General features: G+C 38.7%; 1 protein-coding gene across 1 annotated transcript in view; it reads left to right on the top strand.

The window, feature by feature from the left end:
* The first annotated feature begins 100 nt into the window (after positions 1 to 100).
* LOC144654679 (THO complex subunit 2-like) overlaps positions 101 to 16,583 on the top strand; it is a 33,479-nt gene continuing 16,996 nt past the window's right edge. Inside the window, exons 1-22 of the mRNA XM_078514884.1 lie at positions 101 to 221; positions 295 to 371; positions 449 to 540; positions 1,919 to 1,970; positions 2,135 to 2,205; positions 2,836 to 2,957; positions 3,544 to 3,677; positions 4,556 to 4,722; positions 5,023 to 5,118; positions 5,633 to 5,728; positions 6,600 to 6,668; positions 7,811 to 7,983; positions 8,606 to 8,792; positions 9,514 to 9,555; positions 10,549 to 10,682; positions 11,331 to 11,432; positions 11,735 to 11,819; positions 12,126 to 12,219; positions 12,772 to 12,852; positions 13,564 to 13,778; positions 14,225 to 14,404; positions 14,752 to 14,916. Of these exons, the coding sequence (XP_078371010.1) occupies positions 157 to 221; positions 295 to 371; positions 449 to 540; positions 1,919 to 1,970; positions 2,135 to 2,205; positions 2,836 to 2,957; positions 3,544 to 3,677; positions 4,556 to 4,722; positions 5,023 to 5,118; positions 5,633 to 5,728; positions 6,600 to 6,668; positions 7,811 to 7,983; positions 8,606 to 8,792; positions 9,514 to 9,555; positions 10,549 to 10,682; positions 11,331 to 11,432; positions 11,735 to 11,819; positions 12,126 to 12,219; positions 12,772 to 12,852; positions 13,564 to 13,778; positions 14,225 to 14,404; positions 14,752 to 14,916 (2,499 nt within the window). The 5' untranslated portion in view covers positions 101 to 156. The remainder of the gene's footprint in view (positions 222 to 294; positions 372 to 448; positions 541 to 1,918; positions 1,971 to 2,134; positions 2,206 to 2,835; positions 2,958 to 3,543; positions 3,678 to 4,555; positions 4,723 to 5,022; positions 5,119 to 5,632; positions 5,729 to 6,599; positions 6,669 to 7,810; positions 7,984 to 8,605; positions 8,793 to 9,513; positions 9,556 to 10,548; positions 10,683 to 11,330; positions 11,433 to 11,734; positions 11,820 to 12,125; positions 12,220 to 12,771; positions 12,853 to 13,563; positions 13,779 to 14,224; positions 14,405 to 14,751; positions 14,917 to 16,583) is intronic.

Genomic DNA, 16,583 nt, shown 5'->3' with positions numbered 1-16,583 from the left:
TCGTCTCTGATCAACTCCCTACGCCTCGTCACTAAGTTCAGGCGATATTCCCCACGATAAGTAAATATCACATTGTTGGGATCCAGCAAACGCACTGAGCCTGCAATCATCTAGCGGACCTCCTCATCCGGGATCTTCGCGCCATGTGGTGGAAAAATGGCGGCCATGGTTGTTTCGCCAAGCGTCGTAAAGAACTGGGAAAAATCGGGAAAAGATGATATGTATGTTCGTTGGCTTGTCTTGAAGAGCCATCTTCATTACCAGATCTTTACGAATATCCTTATTTATTTGCAGTTTTCGGCTGTGTAAAAACTGCGTGCGAGGCAAAGAAGGAGAGCTGTCGGATTCGAACTTTCAGTGCGGAGAAAATGGTTTGTAAACTTGCCGACTGAGTTGAGAATCTTTAGATCGTGCCTACAATCGATTCTTTTTGTGTTTTACTTTTAAGATCTCAAACGCGTGATCTATGAAGTGGTTTGTCACGTTATTCGAGGGGATCTGAAGCAAGAAGATGCCCTTTCGTTGCTGTCAGATGTCACGGTAAGAAACATGTTGATTTGAATTTGATTATTCGTTCGTTTTAATTTAATTCTTATTCACAGGTTTTCACGTAGTGAATAAATGAAAGATATGTTGATAACTGCGATAGAAATATGAAATGAATCAAATGATTTTCGCAGTGTAGAAGCAATTTAAAGCAATTACTTTTAGGCTGAAGAAAATCAGACCGAACCCTTGACCTCTGCATGTCTCTGCAATACCAGTGCGTTGTGCACCTATTAATGTAAATCCCGCGGGGGGGGGGGGAGTGCGGGCCAGGGGTGGGGATTTGACAGAAAAGTAAAATTGCAGTCAAGTTCCCGAGGGTGGGAAAAATATTTTTGTTCAAATGTACCTAAGAAGACCCACCCAGGGGCAGAATTCTAAAACAAACTAACAAGTACTTTCTACATACCTTTATTTTCTGTCAATCCAACCGTTTCGGTATTCATATTGAAAACAATAAAACTTAAAGGTCACGGACGTCTTAGATTTCCCTCAGGATTCCTACTCCAAATGTACTTGAAAGTAAAATATTCTTATAATCGCTATTTTATGACTAAATGGCGTTAAAAGTAGCAGATAAATGCCGATGAAAAACTCAGAATCGTACCTTGCAATGAAGCATATGATTTCCAAAGCCACGAGAAGGAAGAACTTGGTAACTGCGTCTGAAGATTGGATCCAGGCGCTTCCCGGTCAAAGTCAAATGTCCCAACCCCCGGGACGTGACTCGCAGTCAAATGCCCGACAGAAGGGATCGTTCTTGTTGTCAAATCCAGTGCCTTTGCCCGCACTCCCCCCCCCCCCCTCCGCGGGATTTACATTGATAGGTGCATTACTCTACAAAATGAGCTCTGAAGCCTTGATACGTTGGGAGCAGGTCATCAATCGCAAGACATTTATGAAGAACTGTGGTAGAAACATGAAATGAATAAATGAATGCAATAAATTGCTTGTACACTGCGAAGATCATTCCATTAATTTCATACACAGGTTTTTTTTTTAGAAGCAAACACATGAAATGGCAGCTGTACCTTTCCAGTCAAGCAGATGCTTGCTTTGCGATGGAGAATTGACTATTGCCCTTTACCCTAATAGGGGAAATAGGTCGGGTGATGAGTGACCAACAAATTTGTGGATCAATTCAAACTTGTATTTGCTAAATTTGATCTCTGTGCTATGACGTAGCAGGATTGTGCTTAATTAAAAGTGTATGCAATTTTAGAAAATGAGTAAATATTTTCAACTTATGTCTTGGACACAAGTTGTTTATCCTCAATTGACAGCAAGTCTCTGTGCCGTCAAATAAAATGGGAATTGAAAGTAACTGAGGTAAAGCCTTAATTAATTTTTGCTACTCTGTTGTGTCTTTCAGGATTTTCAAGCAGGATGTACATCGTTGCTGGCTGACCTGATATGTATCTTGGGTACACAAGCTCTATCCAATTATTGCTGTTACTTTAAAAATGTGTTTTTTGTTCTGTCTGATCTGCTGATTGCTGCAGTGTTCCCTAGGAGTACAGGTTTACGTGATTGTATGTGCTGTGTTTGCGCCCTATGTATGGTTCCTGGTGTATTCATAATCCTACAGATGTGGAAAGCCAGTGTGCCGAGGACAAGCCAAGCAGAGAAAGATTCTTGTCCCTGGTCGCAGCTTTAGTGGTATGTTTTGGGGACTTTTGGCGGGACTAATTATGCTGTTATCTTCAAAGAATTCTCTAGAAAAATGTTGCATTTTCAGAGCAGTAAAACCTACCAATGTCTCTTTTAACTATTATCAACTGTTAATGAGTTATTATCTTTATGTACATGTATCGCAAATTCTCAGCACGTTTATTAAAACAAATATAAATATAACATTACATTTGGGGGGGGGAAAAAAAAAAAAAAAAAAAAATTTGATCGTCTTTAAGTGATTTAGCACAAGTGCTAATGGGACTGACCATTAGAAACAAATATTTCAAATCTTAAACATAACAAGACTAAAAGTTTCAACTTACTGGCAAAGGGCCAACCATTTGACCTTTTACTGTTATGGCCATGAAGTTGAAAATGTGTGAATCAGTAGGAATAATTAAGAGATTGAAAGAGCTGATTCAGTATAAATTACATAAATTACATACGGTAATTTAAAATTTAGTTTTTTGGCCTATAGTAGTTTGATATCCATGTTGCTTAGAAATTTCTCAGACATGAAAGAGAAAAACTATTATCTGACACCTAATGGTAAAATGTAATATGTGCTTCGTTAACTTGACAATGTTGGTGTTGTTGTATGCACACTGTTTGCAGGGAGTGGTTCCAGAAGCTCTGCTCAAGGAAAGGCTGGATGTGGAGACGCTGGACACATTAGGGATTATTCCATCAACAAAGGCTTTCAATCAGAAATACGTTAGGACCAAGACTAAACTTTTGTATGTATATGAACTTGAAGTCAATCAATTTTTGAATGAAGAGGGGAACCCCTTGTGTTAAGTGTGGAGGGGGATAGTAGGGCAAGAGTCTGGGAGAAAAGGGGCAGGAAGCAGGAGAAGCGAGGCCAGCTGGAAGTGGGATTCCTAAGGTGGCGGGAACCGGGAGAAAACGAGTAAAATTTTCCAACATTTCCTTGTGTATCGCAATAGATATGTGACAAAGAGGAGAGAACAGCTACAGAAAGGTGAGGGAGGCAAGAGTTAAAAATATGGGAGGTTATGAACAATGGGCTTGAATAAATGCAGGAATCAAATAAATGCTGGGTCCACCATTTCAAGTTTGAAGTTAACACTGTGGGTGGGGAGCGAGGAGTATGGCATTTTATTTAAAATGTGGTAACGTATGTATATGATTTGATCAAAGATGTTCAATCATACAATTGTTTTAATTTTAATGTACCTGACAAGCCATCTCTCTGAAAGATTAGTTTTCAGTTGAGCTTTAATTTAGCCTGTTACAACACACATCAACTGATAATTTCTGTTTTCTTGCACCTTTTTAAATTTTTTTAAAAATCTTTTTCAGCTACAAGCAACAGAAATTTAATCTTTTGAGGGAGGAGAGTGAGGGATATGCTAAACTGGTGACTGAACTGGGACAGGAGATTAGCAGACATGTAACAAGTGCAGCTGTTCTAGAGAACATCAAGTCTTTGATAGGTGAGAATGACTTACAATTGGGAGTTAATCTGATGCTGCTTCTCACACACAACTGGAAGCCATGCCAAGGCGAACCACGCAGCCTGACCTTTATTAAAACAATAACTCTAATACATCAAGAAAAAATGACTGAATCAAAAAAGACTCGTAATAAAATAAACAAAACAATATGAAGACACGAATCAAGCGAACAAAACTACATGGTCCCTAAATGAAAACACCAACTCAATTGCCCCTAGAATTACTCCATGGGTGGGTGGGTGGGGGGTGTCAGGCAATGGCGGATGGCAAACGCAAAGTGAACCGTGAACGTCTCACGTGACCTGAAACCCCCCATACACTCGAACCCAGGCCCCCAGCCGTGTGGGAGAAAAACGTTTTCCGCTTCTTTCGTTCCTCAGCCAGCGAAAAACCACACTTACCGGTATGTCAAAACAGTGATAAGTTATTATCGCCTTGATAAGTAAATATGGCTTACAAACGGCTTGTAAATGGAATTTTATTTTAAAATGGAGAGCCCTTAGTGTACATTTTTATTTGAAAGGTCAGAAATAATATAATTTCATAGTCAAATATGTTATGTTAATATAATGTAGATTGAAAGTAAATGCAAATGGGATGATCTTTTCTACAATCTAGATGATGTTTATTAACAATTTCTTGGCTTTGACAATCACAGTTTCACAGAAATAAATAATTGTCAGTAGAAAATAAAGGCTGTCTTTCCAAGGCTAGGAACTTAAAAATCAGGCTTGGAAATGAGGTTGTCATGTGCATCTGGTACCGTTACATGTGGTTTAAGTTTTAGAATTTTTATAGCGTCGCAGGCAAACTGTCAATAATGATTGACCATTTTTTTGCATTTGTTTTATTTGCAGGCCGGTTTAACCTTGATCCTAACAAAACTCTTGATGTGCTGCTGGACTCCTTTGAATGCCGCATTGACTTGGAAGACTTCTTCCTTCCTCTGTTAAAATCATACATGGAGAAGTGTGAATCCACAGCACTCTGTCACATTATAGGCTTCAAATTTCAATTTTATAAGGTGTGGAATATAAATTCTCTCATATAAAGCTTTTTGTATTTATCAGAAAATAATAAAAAAATATAACATGCTTTTACAGGTATGCTCCACATTGGCAACATCAAGTAAACACTGTTGAGATGCAATCTACATATGAAAAAAAAAGCATTAGGAATAGTTCAGGAATTGATCTTTCACAGCTTAGAGTATTGTTTTACAGTTGAACACTGGCTCCTTCACAAGCACTCACTTTATATGGACTATTTTTGTAAAAATACGTTTCAATTGACTGGTGTTGTATTTTGTCCTGTCCTTTTTTAGGATCAGCCAGACTTAGCCACCCCTGCCACACTCTTCCATTTGACAGCTCTACTTATAAAACATGGACTGCTTGACTTGAATGATCTTTACCTCTATGTGAGTAGACCAAGTTTTCAAACAGTTTTTTCCTCTGGTCAAGGTGAACTTTACTTAAAGGGGCTAGGTCGCAGTGTTTTTGTTAACTAAGAGCTCTACACTTAAAATTGGCTGAGCAAAAGTCTTTTTTGGCAATCACAGCCACATAACTACAAAACAAAGATGATTTTCAAGCATTGTAAGTGACACTTTCATGCAAATTGAAAGTTGAATTGACACTTGAAAAGAGTTGGGCCCACATTTTTCAAGTTTACCCAAACACAGTCTGTTTTAATCTTCTCAAATTTTGCCCATCTATGCCCCTTTTTGGCCTTTCTGTGTTTCTTTTGAGTTCTTCTATACTACTGTTTTAAGCTGTTTTTGTGATATTTCAGTTAATTCTATGCACAGTTGGTCAATGTTGAAATTTGCCTTAAATTGTGTGACATAGCCCCTTAAATAAGATAAGTTTGATCGGTTGTTAGCCAAGTATTATGTTAGTTAGACGTCCTGACTGAATGATATTTTTCTACAGCTGGGCCCGTCTGATGTAGACATAGTCACCAATGATACAACAGCAATGGACGAAGCCAAACAAGAAGCAAGGAAAATGAACATGGTTGTGTTAGCAGTAAGTTTGTCTCAATGTTATATTTCTACTTAAGATTGATTTAATCCATTAAGGCCCATAATATAAGCTGGCTTTGAATGCTAGTTTCTGTAGATGTACTGTAATACTTTGAATGTAGCATCTGAGCTACTTCCCCTGATGGGATGCTTGTCTATTACAAGCGACCCTCCCCTCAACATTCAAAGAGGGTAGGGTCTCACTGATACTTTGTCCGGGTACAAAACCCTGATGCCCACATGCTCCAAACTTAAGTGAATCGCCTGAGTACATCTAAATGTATCTTACCCAAGAATTAATATGGAACAGTTTACCTAAAAATATCAAAGATTCTGACACTATAAGCTCTTTTAAAAGTAAACTTAAGTCATTTTATTTTACTAGACTTTTAAATGTTTTTGATGGTGACAATTTTCGTTCTTTTAAATTAATTTGTCCTAAGTGTCGCCGTGTTAATATTTTCTCTGTCTGTACTTGTTAAGTTGATTAGTATATTTCAGATTGTATTTGTGTTATTTAGATTTATTTGATTTGTAGTTTAGTCGGGTCAGGGAAGGGTTTTTTCGGGATATTTTTTAGGGGGCTGGGTGTGGGTGTTTTAACCAAGTAGGGGACTTATGTCCTATTGTTAAGCACCTGTACTTGTACGAATCCTTAAATAAATAAATAAATAAATTAAAGGGAAGGACAATAGGCTAAAATATATTATTTTTCTGTGGATATCGAATCACATGAACTAATGGTCAGACCACCTTCCATGATTTGTGGTTATACAAAGTTAAAATTATCTGCCACAAATAAATAAATCGTGTTGAAAATAAAAGCGCATTTTGTGTAATTAGTTTTAATTAATGTTTAATACATTTTTTTGCAGGAAATTGCTGCAGCAAACAATGAAGAAAACAACAAAGAAAATAACAAAGAAAATGATAAACCGACAATTGTATGTATTAAGTGAGAATTGCTTAAATTACACTTACGTCATGTACCAGCTTGATTTTAAGAACTGTCATGTCTAAACACTTGTTACATGCCTGGTTTTATAATAAATTCAAAAGTGAATATTTATTTTTTGTGGTGCAGCTTGTACCACAGATTTGGACAATACAGCTTAAGACCTCCCCAACACTGTATGCCAGGCATAACTAATCGATGATCAATGACATTAATTGGTAATCAATGAGTAATCAATGGGTAATCAGTTGATTAGTCATTGATTATTGGCGATGATCAATGAGTAATCGATGAGTAATCGAAGCCCAAAATTTTGTGGCTGACATTGATTACTCATTGATGTAATTGATTACCTATTGATGTTATTGATTACTCATCGATGACCCACCGATAACTCATCGACTATTATACTGCACACAAAAGACACATTCCTTGCTTTCTTGTACCATTTTTTCGTTTGTGATTTTTTTATTTTTGTTAGTCATATTTTGCTTTATAACTGGCACTCTTGTTGACGAAATTACACCTTCACAAAAGGTCAAGACGCGAAGGGCTAATCACAAATACAGCTGATTCTTAATTGTGCAATATTTCACTTCATCCTACTCTTTATTTAATAACAAAACAACTGAACAGGAAAACCAACTAGTCTGAAAATGAAACTAACAAGTACGCAGACAAGAATCGACTACGTGGTTATGGATTTTGTTCGGTGGATGAGATGATATAGATGAGAGATCAATGCAATCAATGACTAATCGATGCAAACAATGACTAATCGATGACCAAACATTTTGTGGCCTATCGATTAGTCATCGATTACTCATTGATCATCGGCAATAATCAATGACTAATCAACTGATTACCTATCAATTACCTATTGATTACTCATTGATTTCATTGATGTCATTGATGTCATCAATTAGTCATGCCTGGTGTATGACTAAGCCTCCTCAGAAACTAATACCGCAAATAAAGAAAAAATATGGTTGACCAGAGACAGTAGCCCACATGATTGTTTCCACAAATCATTTTGACTTTTCTGCTGTTTAACTGTTCTGCTGCTTTTCTCTGTTCTGCTAATTCCTATGGCAATGAGGTACTTGACTTATTTTTTACGTGTATTTTCAGGTTCCAGATAATCAGAAGTTTGGTTTGTGTGAAGCGCTGTTGATGGTAGGAGCATGGAATCATGCCTGCTCAATACTCGATAGGCTGCCACAGTTTGCTGCTGTGTCACATCCCCCAATAGCCAGGGGATTGTGCAAGCTCATTCATACAACCATTGAGCCCCTGTATCGTAGGTAAGTTCAACGTCACTAAATGACGATATGTTTTGTCATGTTTTCTGGTAACTTGAATGAATGTTGTTTTATTTTTATGCTATTTTATGTTTACTTGTGTAACTTACAGTACCTTACATTACACTATCTTAGTTGTTATTGCTTAGTTCTTGTGTTGGTAGCAAATTGACAAGTTTCATATTAAATTTAAGACTGATTCTCATAATTACATTTATGTTGCCACTGTGTCTACAATATGCCAATGTATTCTAGGAAAATCCCATGTGCCCTTACTGATGAAATTCATCAAAGATATTTGTGAACCACCATTGTTGCGATATTTAAAAAATGTTCGCATGCATGATGACAGTAAAGACCTGATTTAGTCTGATAGCTGGGGGCAAGTAATTTTGAAATCCATTTCTGTAGTAGCGCATTAAAATTCATGTACTCTGGAAAGATATTCTGAGCACCAGTCTTCAAGGATATACAGTGTACTTTCTTTGTTTCAAATAACACCTTGCTCTTGACAAAAAAATGTTGCTATTGTTTAAGATATACAGTACAGTGTGCCTTCTTGGTTTCAAATAACAACTTGTTCTTGACTAATTAATAAATGTTGCTTTTGGTTTAATTTGTGAAGACACTCTTCCAAGGCAGCACGAGGACGTCCTTACGCTCCTGTTCCCGGTGGCCCACCACAGTGTAAAGTCTTTACTGATCTGCCACACTGTGTGTTCCCCATGCTACTTCATCTTGGGCCTCATTTGTCAACTGATCCAATCCTGATGGCAAAAATACTGAGAATCAGTAAAGGGTTTATGAAAGATGTAAGTCAACTTTGTAAAAACTTAGATCACATCACTACTGTGTGTACTATACAAGCTCTATTATGCCCTCTGTCTGAAAGTTCAATTTTTTAAGAAGCCCCCTTTCTATCACTCCTACGATTCCCTGGCTTCCCAGGATAGTAATCATCATAATTTATGGACAAGGAAATAGGGTATTCGATCTTTATATGTACCCTAACTCATATTGAAATAAGCCCCCTGTCTTTAATACCCCCCCCCCCCCATAAAGTCCCCTGTGGGCTTACTAGAGCTTTTACAGAATATGGTAAGCTTCACCTTAGATTTTGTTAGTCACTGTTTTTAATAATAATTATGTACAGAAGTTTTATTATAGGTTTGGATTCCTCAAATGATGGTTAATCAAAATCATTGATAATTATTGTGATAAGAAACATTTCTGATGAGGAATAATAATAATAAATAATAATAATAATAACAGTTCTTAGCACGCACTTTACATACGTCTCAGTGCGTTTACATTTGAAATTTAAAAGTAAAAATATAAAAACCCGATTTAAATTACAATCAGATAAAAATACGCTAAGGATAACCTAATTTATTTACAATTGATAAAAAATAAAAATAAAAATGACAATAAAAACATGGCGAACAAACATGCAGGGTGATGTTTTGACTTAAGACAAATCCTTCCATGCCAGGAAATGCCATTATATAGTTCAATGTAATTTCTTGTCAACAGCATCCAAATGTGTTTGAGGACAAGGAGCAGAGTTCCCATCAGGTTTGTTTCTTGATATTGAATTTAGTGATAGGTGTACTGTAAACCTAAAGGCTGGTTGTCACTAGAAACAGGGTTGCTACAGGTCAGGAAATGGTCAGGGAAAAACGAAATTCTTCAAGGTCAGGGAACAGTCAGGGAATGTTATTTTGAGTCGGGGAAAATTGACATTTTGAAGAAAAGTCAGGGAAAATTGGAATACCGTAGAATTCCGGTTATAAGCCCTGGGCTTATACAACTTCGTAAGGGGTTTTGGGTGGGCTTATAAGCGGAGGGGCATATCCGGGAGGGCTTATATGCGGAATAAAAAAAAAAACGTTTCAAAATGATCTATGGGAGTGTTGATCAAAAACGTTTTTAAGTAAAAAACGCATAATAACACAACATTTAGCCCTGTTCAGTACTGTCATCCAGCAGAGGGGGCTTATATCCGGAGGGGCTTATAAACAGATGTATTTTTTTGTTTCCAGGTTGATGGGCCTATAACCGGGGGGGGGGGGGGGGGGGGCTTATAAGTGGGGGGGCTTATAACCGGAATTTTACGGTATAACACTGCTGATTTCATACAATTGATGGCTAGAAGAATCATTTCAGGTCAACATGATCTCAGCGATATGTGTTTTTCTTGGAAGTGGGGGCGGGAGGTCGCTACTATATCTGACATTTTTATTTTTTTTGGTCAGGGAAATTTTATTTTTTTCAGGGAAAAGTCAGGGAATTATGAAAGGTTATGTCTGTTGCAACCATGTAGAAACGAATGACGGAGTCAGAGTTATAACTGGAAGCTCAGAGCATTATCATCTAGCGAAAATCAAACTGACATAGTTGGTGGCTGAGTTTCCAATTCCATTTATTACTCTGTTGCTTATGATTAAGTGAAATTAGATTGTTTAAGTCGCAAGCAGAAAGGAAGTACTTGACATCCATTAATGATTTTTTAAATCAAGTACATGTAATTACAATTTAAACTCACCATTATATCGTTTAATTTTGTAGGTTGAAAAAGTCTGGTGTGACCTTCTGACACTAGTGGATGAAGTTCTTTTACCTTCAATTTCATTGCTGGATTGCAACTCCAGTTTAGCAGAAGAACTTTGGGCCATGTTGTGCCGTTTTCCTTATGAGCTCAGGTATGTGTTTTGTCTTTGTGTTTTGGCTGTGTCCATTGTTGATTACAATGTAGTTAAATCCTCCTAAACATTAATTATTTTTTTCAATTCAAATTCAGGCATAGATATATTGAGAATAAACAAATCAGGTATTAACTTAGGAGGAGTTAAAATTCTCCCAAGTTATGCTAAGCAAATACACTGGAGATCAGTTAGGAGAATTTTTAAGTTGATAGGTGGAAGTGATGCTCTATTGCATGGAAGGTGTCCTTGTTTTCCTCTCATGGAGGAGATCAGCTTAATTTGCTCACCTTCAATGCCGCAAACTTCCTAGATTAACTGTGGATCTCTGATGCTGTGGCTAGAGAGACTGTCACTTCATTCGTTCATCCACAAACATTCAGCTCAGTTTTTAATAATTGATTGGGGCAGTCCAAAGTTGATGTGTTTCTGTTAAGTTTCAGTGTAACTCTGCAATATATCTTAATCAATAATATTTATGTTATTTAGAAAGAGTTGCCTTCTTGTTTAGCTGAATGTTTTCAATTTCATGTAGCATGGTTTAACTTTGCTTCTGATCTGATGAATTGTGTCAAAATGTTATGTTTATATGTTAATTGTTTTACAGTGTAATATACCCGGTATGTACATAATGGTGTTTTTTGTTAGGTACCGACTTTACGGTCAATGGAAAAATGAGTCATACAGTAATCATCCAAAAATGGTTTTGGCAAAAGCTGCAACAATAAAGAGAGCAAAATACATCACAAAGTAAGTGTAAATTTAAAGTCTCCAATGCCAATAAGCTTTTTTTTAAACAATGCAACATTGTTTTTAATGTAGTGATCCTTGGGAACCAATTTGATGGTTGCTCAATCTAGGTTAAAATTGTTAGTAAATTTAAGCTCTTCTAGATATCCATGTAGATGTAAAGAAGACACTGACTTGACAGAGGAAGTTGTTTTGTACAATAATGCTTGCTTTTGTTTAAAACCAGATTAACAAGTTCATTCATGCCAATTAAGGTTCCTTGGCTGCTTTGCTCACTTGGTCAATTTCATATTATTTTGCAGGAGATTAACAAAAGAGAATGTTAAGCCATCTGGAAGGCAGATTGGCAAATTGAGTCACAGTAATCCAGGCATTCTGTTTGAATATGTGAGTTCCTAACCCTGCTGGTAACATAGTTTAGGATATTTAGGGTCTATCTACAAGAAAGTTTTCTTAACTCTTGCCCCTGCCTCCATTAGTTTTGTAACTATAGTACTGGTAGCAGGGGCATGCACTTTTGTACATTTTATATGTAAAAAACAAATAAAGTTGAATTTGAGGTAAAAGCATCATTCTGGCTCTCTTCACGAAAAACTGTCTAAAAACTTAAAATAAAGGCATAGCAAATGTGTGATAAAAGAGTGATGAGGATTTTCATTCTGATAAAATTTTAATGTTATTGTTTGTATGCAGTTGCTGTCACAGATTCAGAAGTATGATAACTTCATTGGCCCTGTAGTGGACTCACTGAAGTACCTGACTCCACTGGCATATGATGTTTTAGCTTGTATCCTTGATGCATAAATATGTTTAACAGCGTTTGTGTTATACCATTAGTAAAACAGTTTGTGAAAGGTGTTAGTCAACTTTGGAAACTTAAGTCATGTTCAGAACTGTGTGTATGTTGTGGTTTAAATTTATCTTTGGTTCAAAAGTTTTCAAACGAGCGTGTTTTTTTTTTTTCATTTGTTTCATTTCATTGTCATAATTTACAACAAAGGAAAATAAGAATCAAACTGGTTTCAACCAAAAAAAATTTAAACCACAACATGTATACTGCTTGTGTCGAGTCATGATTGTTTCACATTTAGAAATATATATTAGAACCTTTCTTTTTTTATTTTATAGTTAGATTGATTCCTCAAATGATGTTTAATCAAAATCATTGACAATATCCTGATAACAAACAAAACTGATGAGGAACACTCAGGGTGGTATTAAATTTTCCCTTCACTTTGTTTTTAATTTTTCAAAGTGTCCTTACATCTGTGATGCAAATGTACATTTAATGTAGATGTACCTGTATTTGTTATTGTTATTTACCTTAATGTGAAAAAAGATTGTATTATAGAAGCTTTGGCAAATCCTGAAAGAGAAAGACTAAAACATGAAGACACCAACATTTCAGAATGGCTTAAAAGTATGAAGCCTTGTTATTTACAATATGTTGTAGACAGGAAAACTGTCTAATTGCCAACATGACATTTTGTCTTCAATTACTAACACTTGCTCATGTCTATAAGGGAAGCCTTGAGCCATGCTGCCCATACTCACTTAAAGCTTAATTCCAGCTTCAGTTTAACATTAAGTGGCTAGGAATATTTCTACTCCCCCCTGAATGGGATGCTTATCCATCGCAGGGTATCTCCCCAGCATTTTTTGCTGGTACTCATTTATACACTTGGGTGGAGAGAGGCACTATGAGAGTTAGGTAGTCTTGCCCAAGAAAACAACACAGTGACCTCGGCTACAGCTCGAACTCTCGGACTGCTCGATCTGGAGTCTGGCATGCAAACTGTCACTAGACCTCGGCACCTCCCATGTTCCCTGTCATGTAATAGAGTGTGTTAAATCACAGTGAAAGTAGCATTTTGCAAGTTTAATGAACTCTTCCCATTTATGTCCATTGAGACTTGATAATTTTAGTATGGGACTGGGTTCAAAAATTTTGTTTAGCCTGTTGTCGGCTTTTTGTGGCTCATTTTTTCCCGGCTGTTAAAAGAGCCCCCCCGGCGGGCCCCCCCCCCCCCCCCCCTCCCCCCCCGCCGCCCGCTCTATTTTGACCCTGGACTAAAAAGTTCTCTTGCTTTCTCTGCAGACCTAATGTGCCTGCATTTTCATTGTTTTCCAGGTTTAGCAGTGTTCTGCGGCACTGTATTCCGCAAGTACTCTATTGAACTTACAGGTCTTCTGCAGTATGTGGCAAATCAGCTTAAGGCTGGCAAGAGCTTTGATTTGCTTGTTCTGAAGGAAGTTGTACAGAAAATGTCTGGAATTGAGATCTCAGAAGAAGTGACTGCTGCACAGCTAGAAGCTCTGTCAGGCGGTGAACTTCTCAGAGCTGAGGTAAATATATTTGTGGTGTAAGTGTACGTGTAATGTGAGAAGCAAGGTTGGACCAGGTGATAAGCAAGTATCTGTAAATTTCCGAAATAAACCCTGGGATTTTTGAAGAAAATTAATATGAATTGCTGATGTAAACTCTAAATTCAATCCTCAACCAACGGTGTATGCTTTTTGCTGCTGTAAATCGTCTTAGCAGACCTCTCAGGAAACAGAAGTTGGTCACGTCTGTCAGTTATGATTGGTAGATTTCGATCCATTTTGTTTGTTTCTTTTTTCATGGTTTGTTGGCTGTCCTCATATATGCATGATTGACGGCATTGAAAAATGCAATCATTAGTTGGATTTTGAATTTCAGATTTTGCGTATGTGGCTGAATTAGGTCGGGAAAAAAACAACAAAAGAAAGCATTTTTAATATATATTTTTTTTGTTACTTTTTGTCTGTAGGGTGGATACTTTGGTCAGATTAGAAACACAAAAAAATCTTCCCAGCGTCTGCGTGACACTCTGTCAGAAGGAAAGCTAGATCTGCCACTCTGTCTTCTAATGGCTCAACAGAGGAACGGCATTGTGTTCTTTGAAGATCCTGATAGGCATTTGAAGCTTGTTGGAAAGCTTTACGACCAGGTGTTAACAAAATTTATTTATTTCTTTTGTTGTAGTATAATTTAGTTGAAATTGAAAAATGACTGATGTCAGAGCTGTGCTCTAGCAGGGTCCCCGTGCCACAGGCGACTTGCTTTAGCCTTTGGGTGACTTGAATAAATTTGCTATAGCTATCCTGAAAACTTTTAAGAGCTGGGTACCCAAGATTTCTTACAGAAGAGCCTTTGGGCACCCTGCAGTTATTCTAAGACCACAGCTTTGGATGTAATGGTTGTGTGAGTTTGGGACCTGACAGCCATCCATTGGAAGTGTCCTTTAGCAGAGAGTTTGCTTTGTAAATGACCATTTGCTTCTGTGTTTTGTTTTAGTGTCAAGATACCTTGGTCCAGTTTGGAGGCTTCCTTGCGTCACAGTTAAGTGCTGAGGAGTATGAGTCACATCTGCCATCACTGGACGTTTTGGGGCAAACTTACCACCTCACCCCTGATGTAGCTTTCTTACTTTCCAGACCTATGTTTGTACACCAGATAGATGTAAGTACGATTTGAAAGAACAGTTTTAAATTACGAAGATAAGGCCTAGTGTGAAACAACAGTTAAGGTACCTTGTTGCAAGAGGTGTTGCTAGCATTACTTATCAAGATGTATCCTTACATTAAATATGCCTCCCCCCCCCCTTTTTTTCCCCCCCCCCCCCCCTTCCCCCCCTTCCCCCTTTCCCCCCCATTCCCCAGTCTTTCTTGGGGTTGCTACTCCCCCTCAGTAGGTTTCTAGCCCATCGCAAGTTCCCCCTAGTCTCAACCCCCAGCATTTTGTGAGGTTGCACAGACAATTAGAGCGGCGGGATAAACGGCCCCTGGACTTTCTGACTATCGACATCGACAGCTCCAGCGCTGCGGGTTCGTGTGCTCTGTCGTCTTCTTTCCTGTCTTTGTTTCGTTCACTCGCGTTGCTCCGCCTGTCTTCCGTCAGGCCTTGTCTCCTGTCCTGTTTGGGTCGGCCGCCCCCCCTGCCCTGCGAGCCCCTCCCCGGTGGGTGGGTCTACGCTGGTCTTCTTGGGTTGCTCCCGTTGGGTGGGGGGCGTCGCGGCTGCCTCAGTCTGCTTCGTTGCTTCTTTTGTTGTTTCGGGCGCTTTGTTCTTTCGTTGCTGTTTTTGGGTGGTGATGACTGTTGTTGTTGTCGTTTGCTCGTGTTGTCACTTTCTGTTTGCTGTGTGCCCCTCTCTCACTTTCTCCCTCCTCTCTCACACTCTCCCGCACGTCTGCTCGTTTGTTGTTGTTTGGGCACGGCGGGGGCCCCCCCCTTTGTCTCGGTCCTTCTCGCTGTCGCCCGCGACCCTTCTCCTGGTTCCCCCTCTTGTTTGGCCTTCTTCCCTCTCCTGTTCCGTCCGCGCGCTGTTGTCGCGCTCCTCGTTCTTCGGCGTGCTTCTGGTTGACTTGTGTCCTTCCCACCTGCCCGCTCGCTCTCTCCTCTCCCCGCTTGCTTCCTCTTCCGCCTCTCGTGCCTTCGTCACGCGTTCCGTCCTCGCTCTCTCCCTCGCGCGGTCGAGGCTGTTTGTTTCTCGTCTTCCGTGCGCTGCCCTCGGGGTGTCACGTGTGCGTGGCTTGACTCTGCACTGGGCCGTGCTTGCATGCTCTTTTGCTCTTTCTCGAGGACCGCCGATGCTCACGGCGTGTTGCACACGTCCCTGCATGCGCTTTGGGCTGTTTCGATTGTTCGATTGTCAGAAGTCCAGGGGCCGTTTCCCGCCGCTCTTCAATTATTAGATACAGATGTAGAAAACTCTGATGCATTGACCATTTTGTCAGGGTATCTTTTGAGTGGATTTAATGTTTGTTTTACAAAAGCATTCACTCCACAAAAGTGGAATTTATTTGGAATTTTTTGTTTTCTGCCACACTCCTTTTTCTGTAGTTTCTTAGGGCACTTTGTTAGTCAGATTTGTCTTGTCAAATCAGTCAATGCATAAGTATTAGACACTGTTGTGGTGGATTCGTGGGAAAATCTCGTGGAAACTGCCCATTTCACATTCATAATCACTGGACCGGCTGGCCAGTTCTGAAAAATGGAAAGCGCCCTTAGATAGAGAAGCAGAAATGTAGGGGACAGTTCTTTTTATGATGGTATTAGTAAAGAATTACTTGCAGTGCTCAAAGATGTATAGAGCAGAGTGTTGTGGACAGGTTTAACATGTTTCTTTT

The sequence above is a fragment of the Oculina patagonica genome, chromosome 5, assembly GCF_052425735.1.
Source record: "Oculina patagonica isolate OP01 chromosome 5, crgOcupat, whole genome shotgun sequence".
In the NCBI taxonomy this organism is placed as follows: Eukaryota; Metazoa; Cnidaria; class Anthozoa; order Scleractinia; family Oculinidae; genus Oculina; species Oculina patagonica.
The sequence above is the reverse complement of the archived record's forward strand: the minus strand, read 5'-3'. Positions and strand labels throughout refer to the sequence as shown.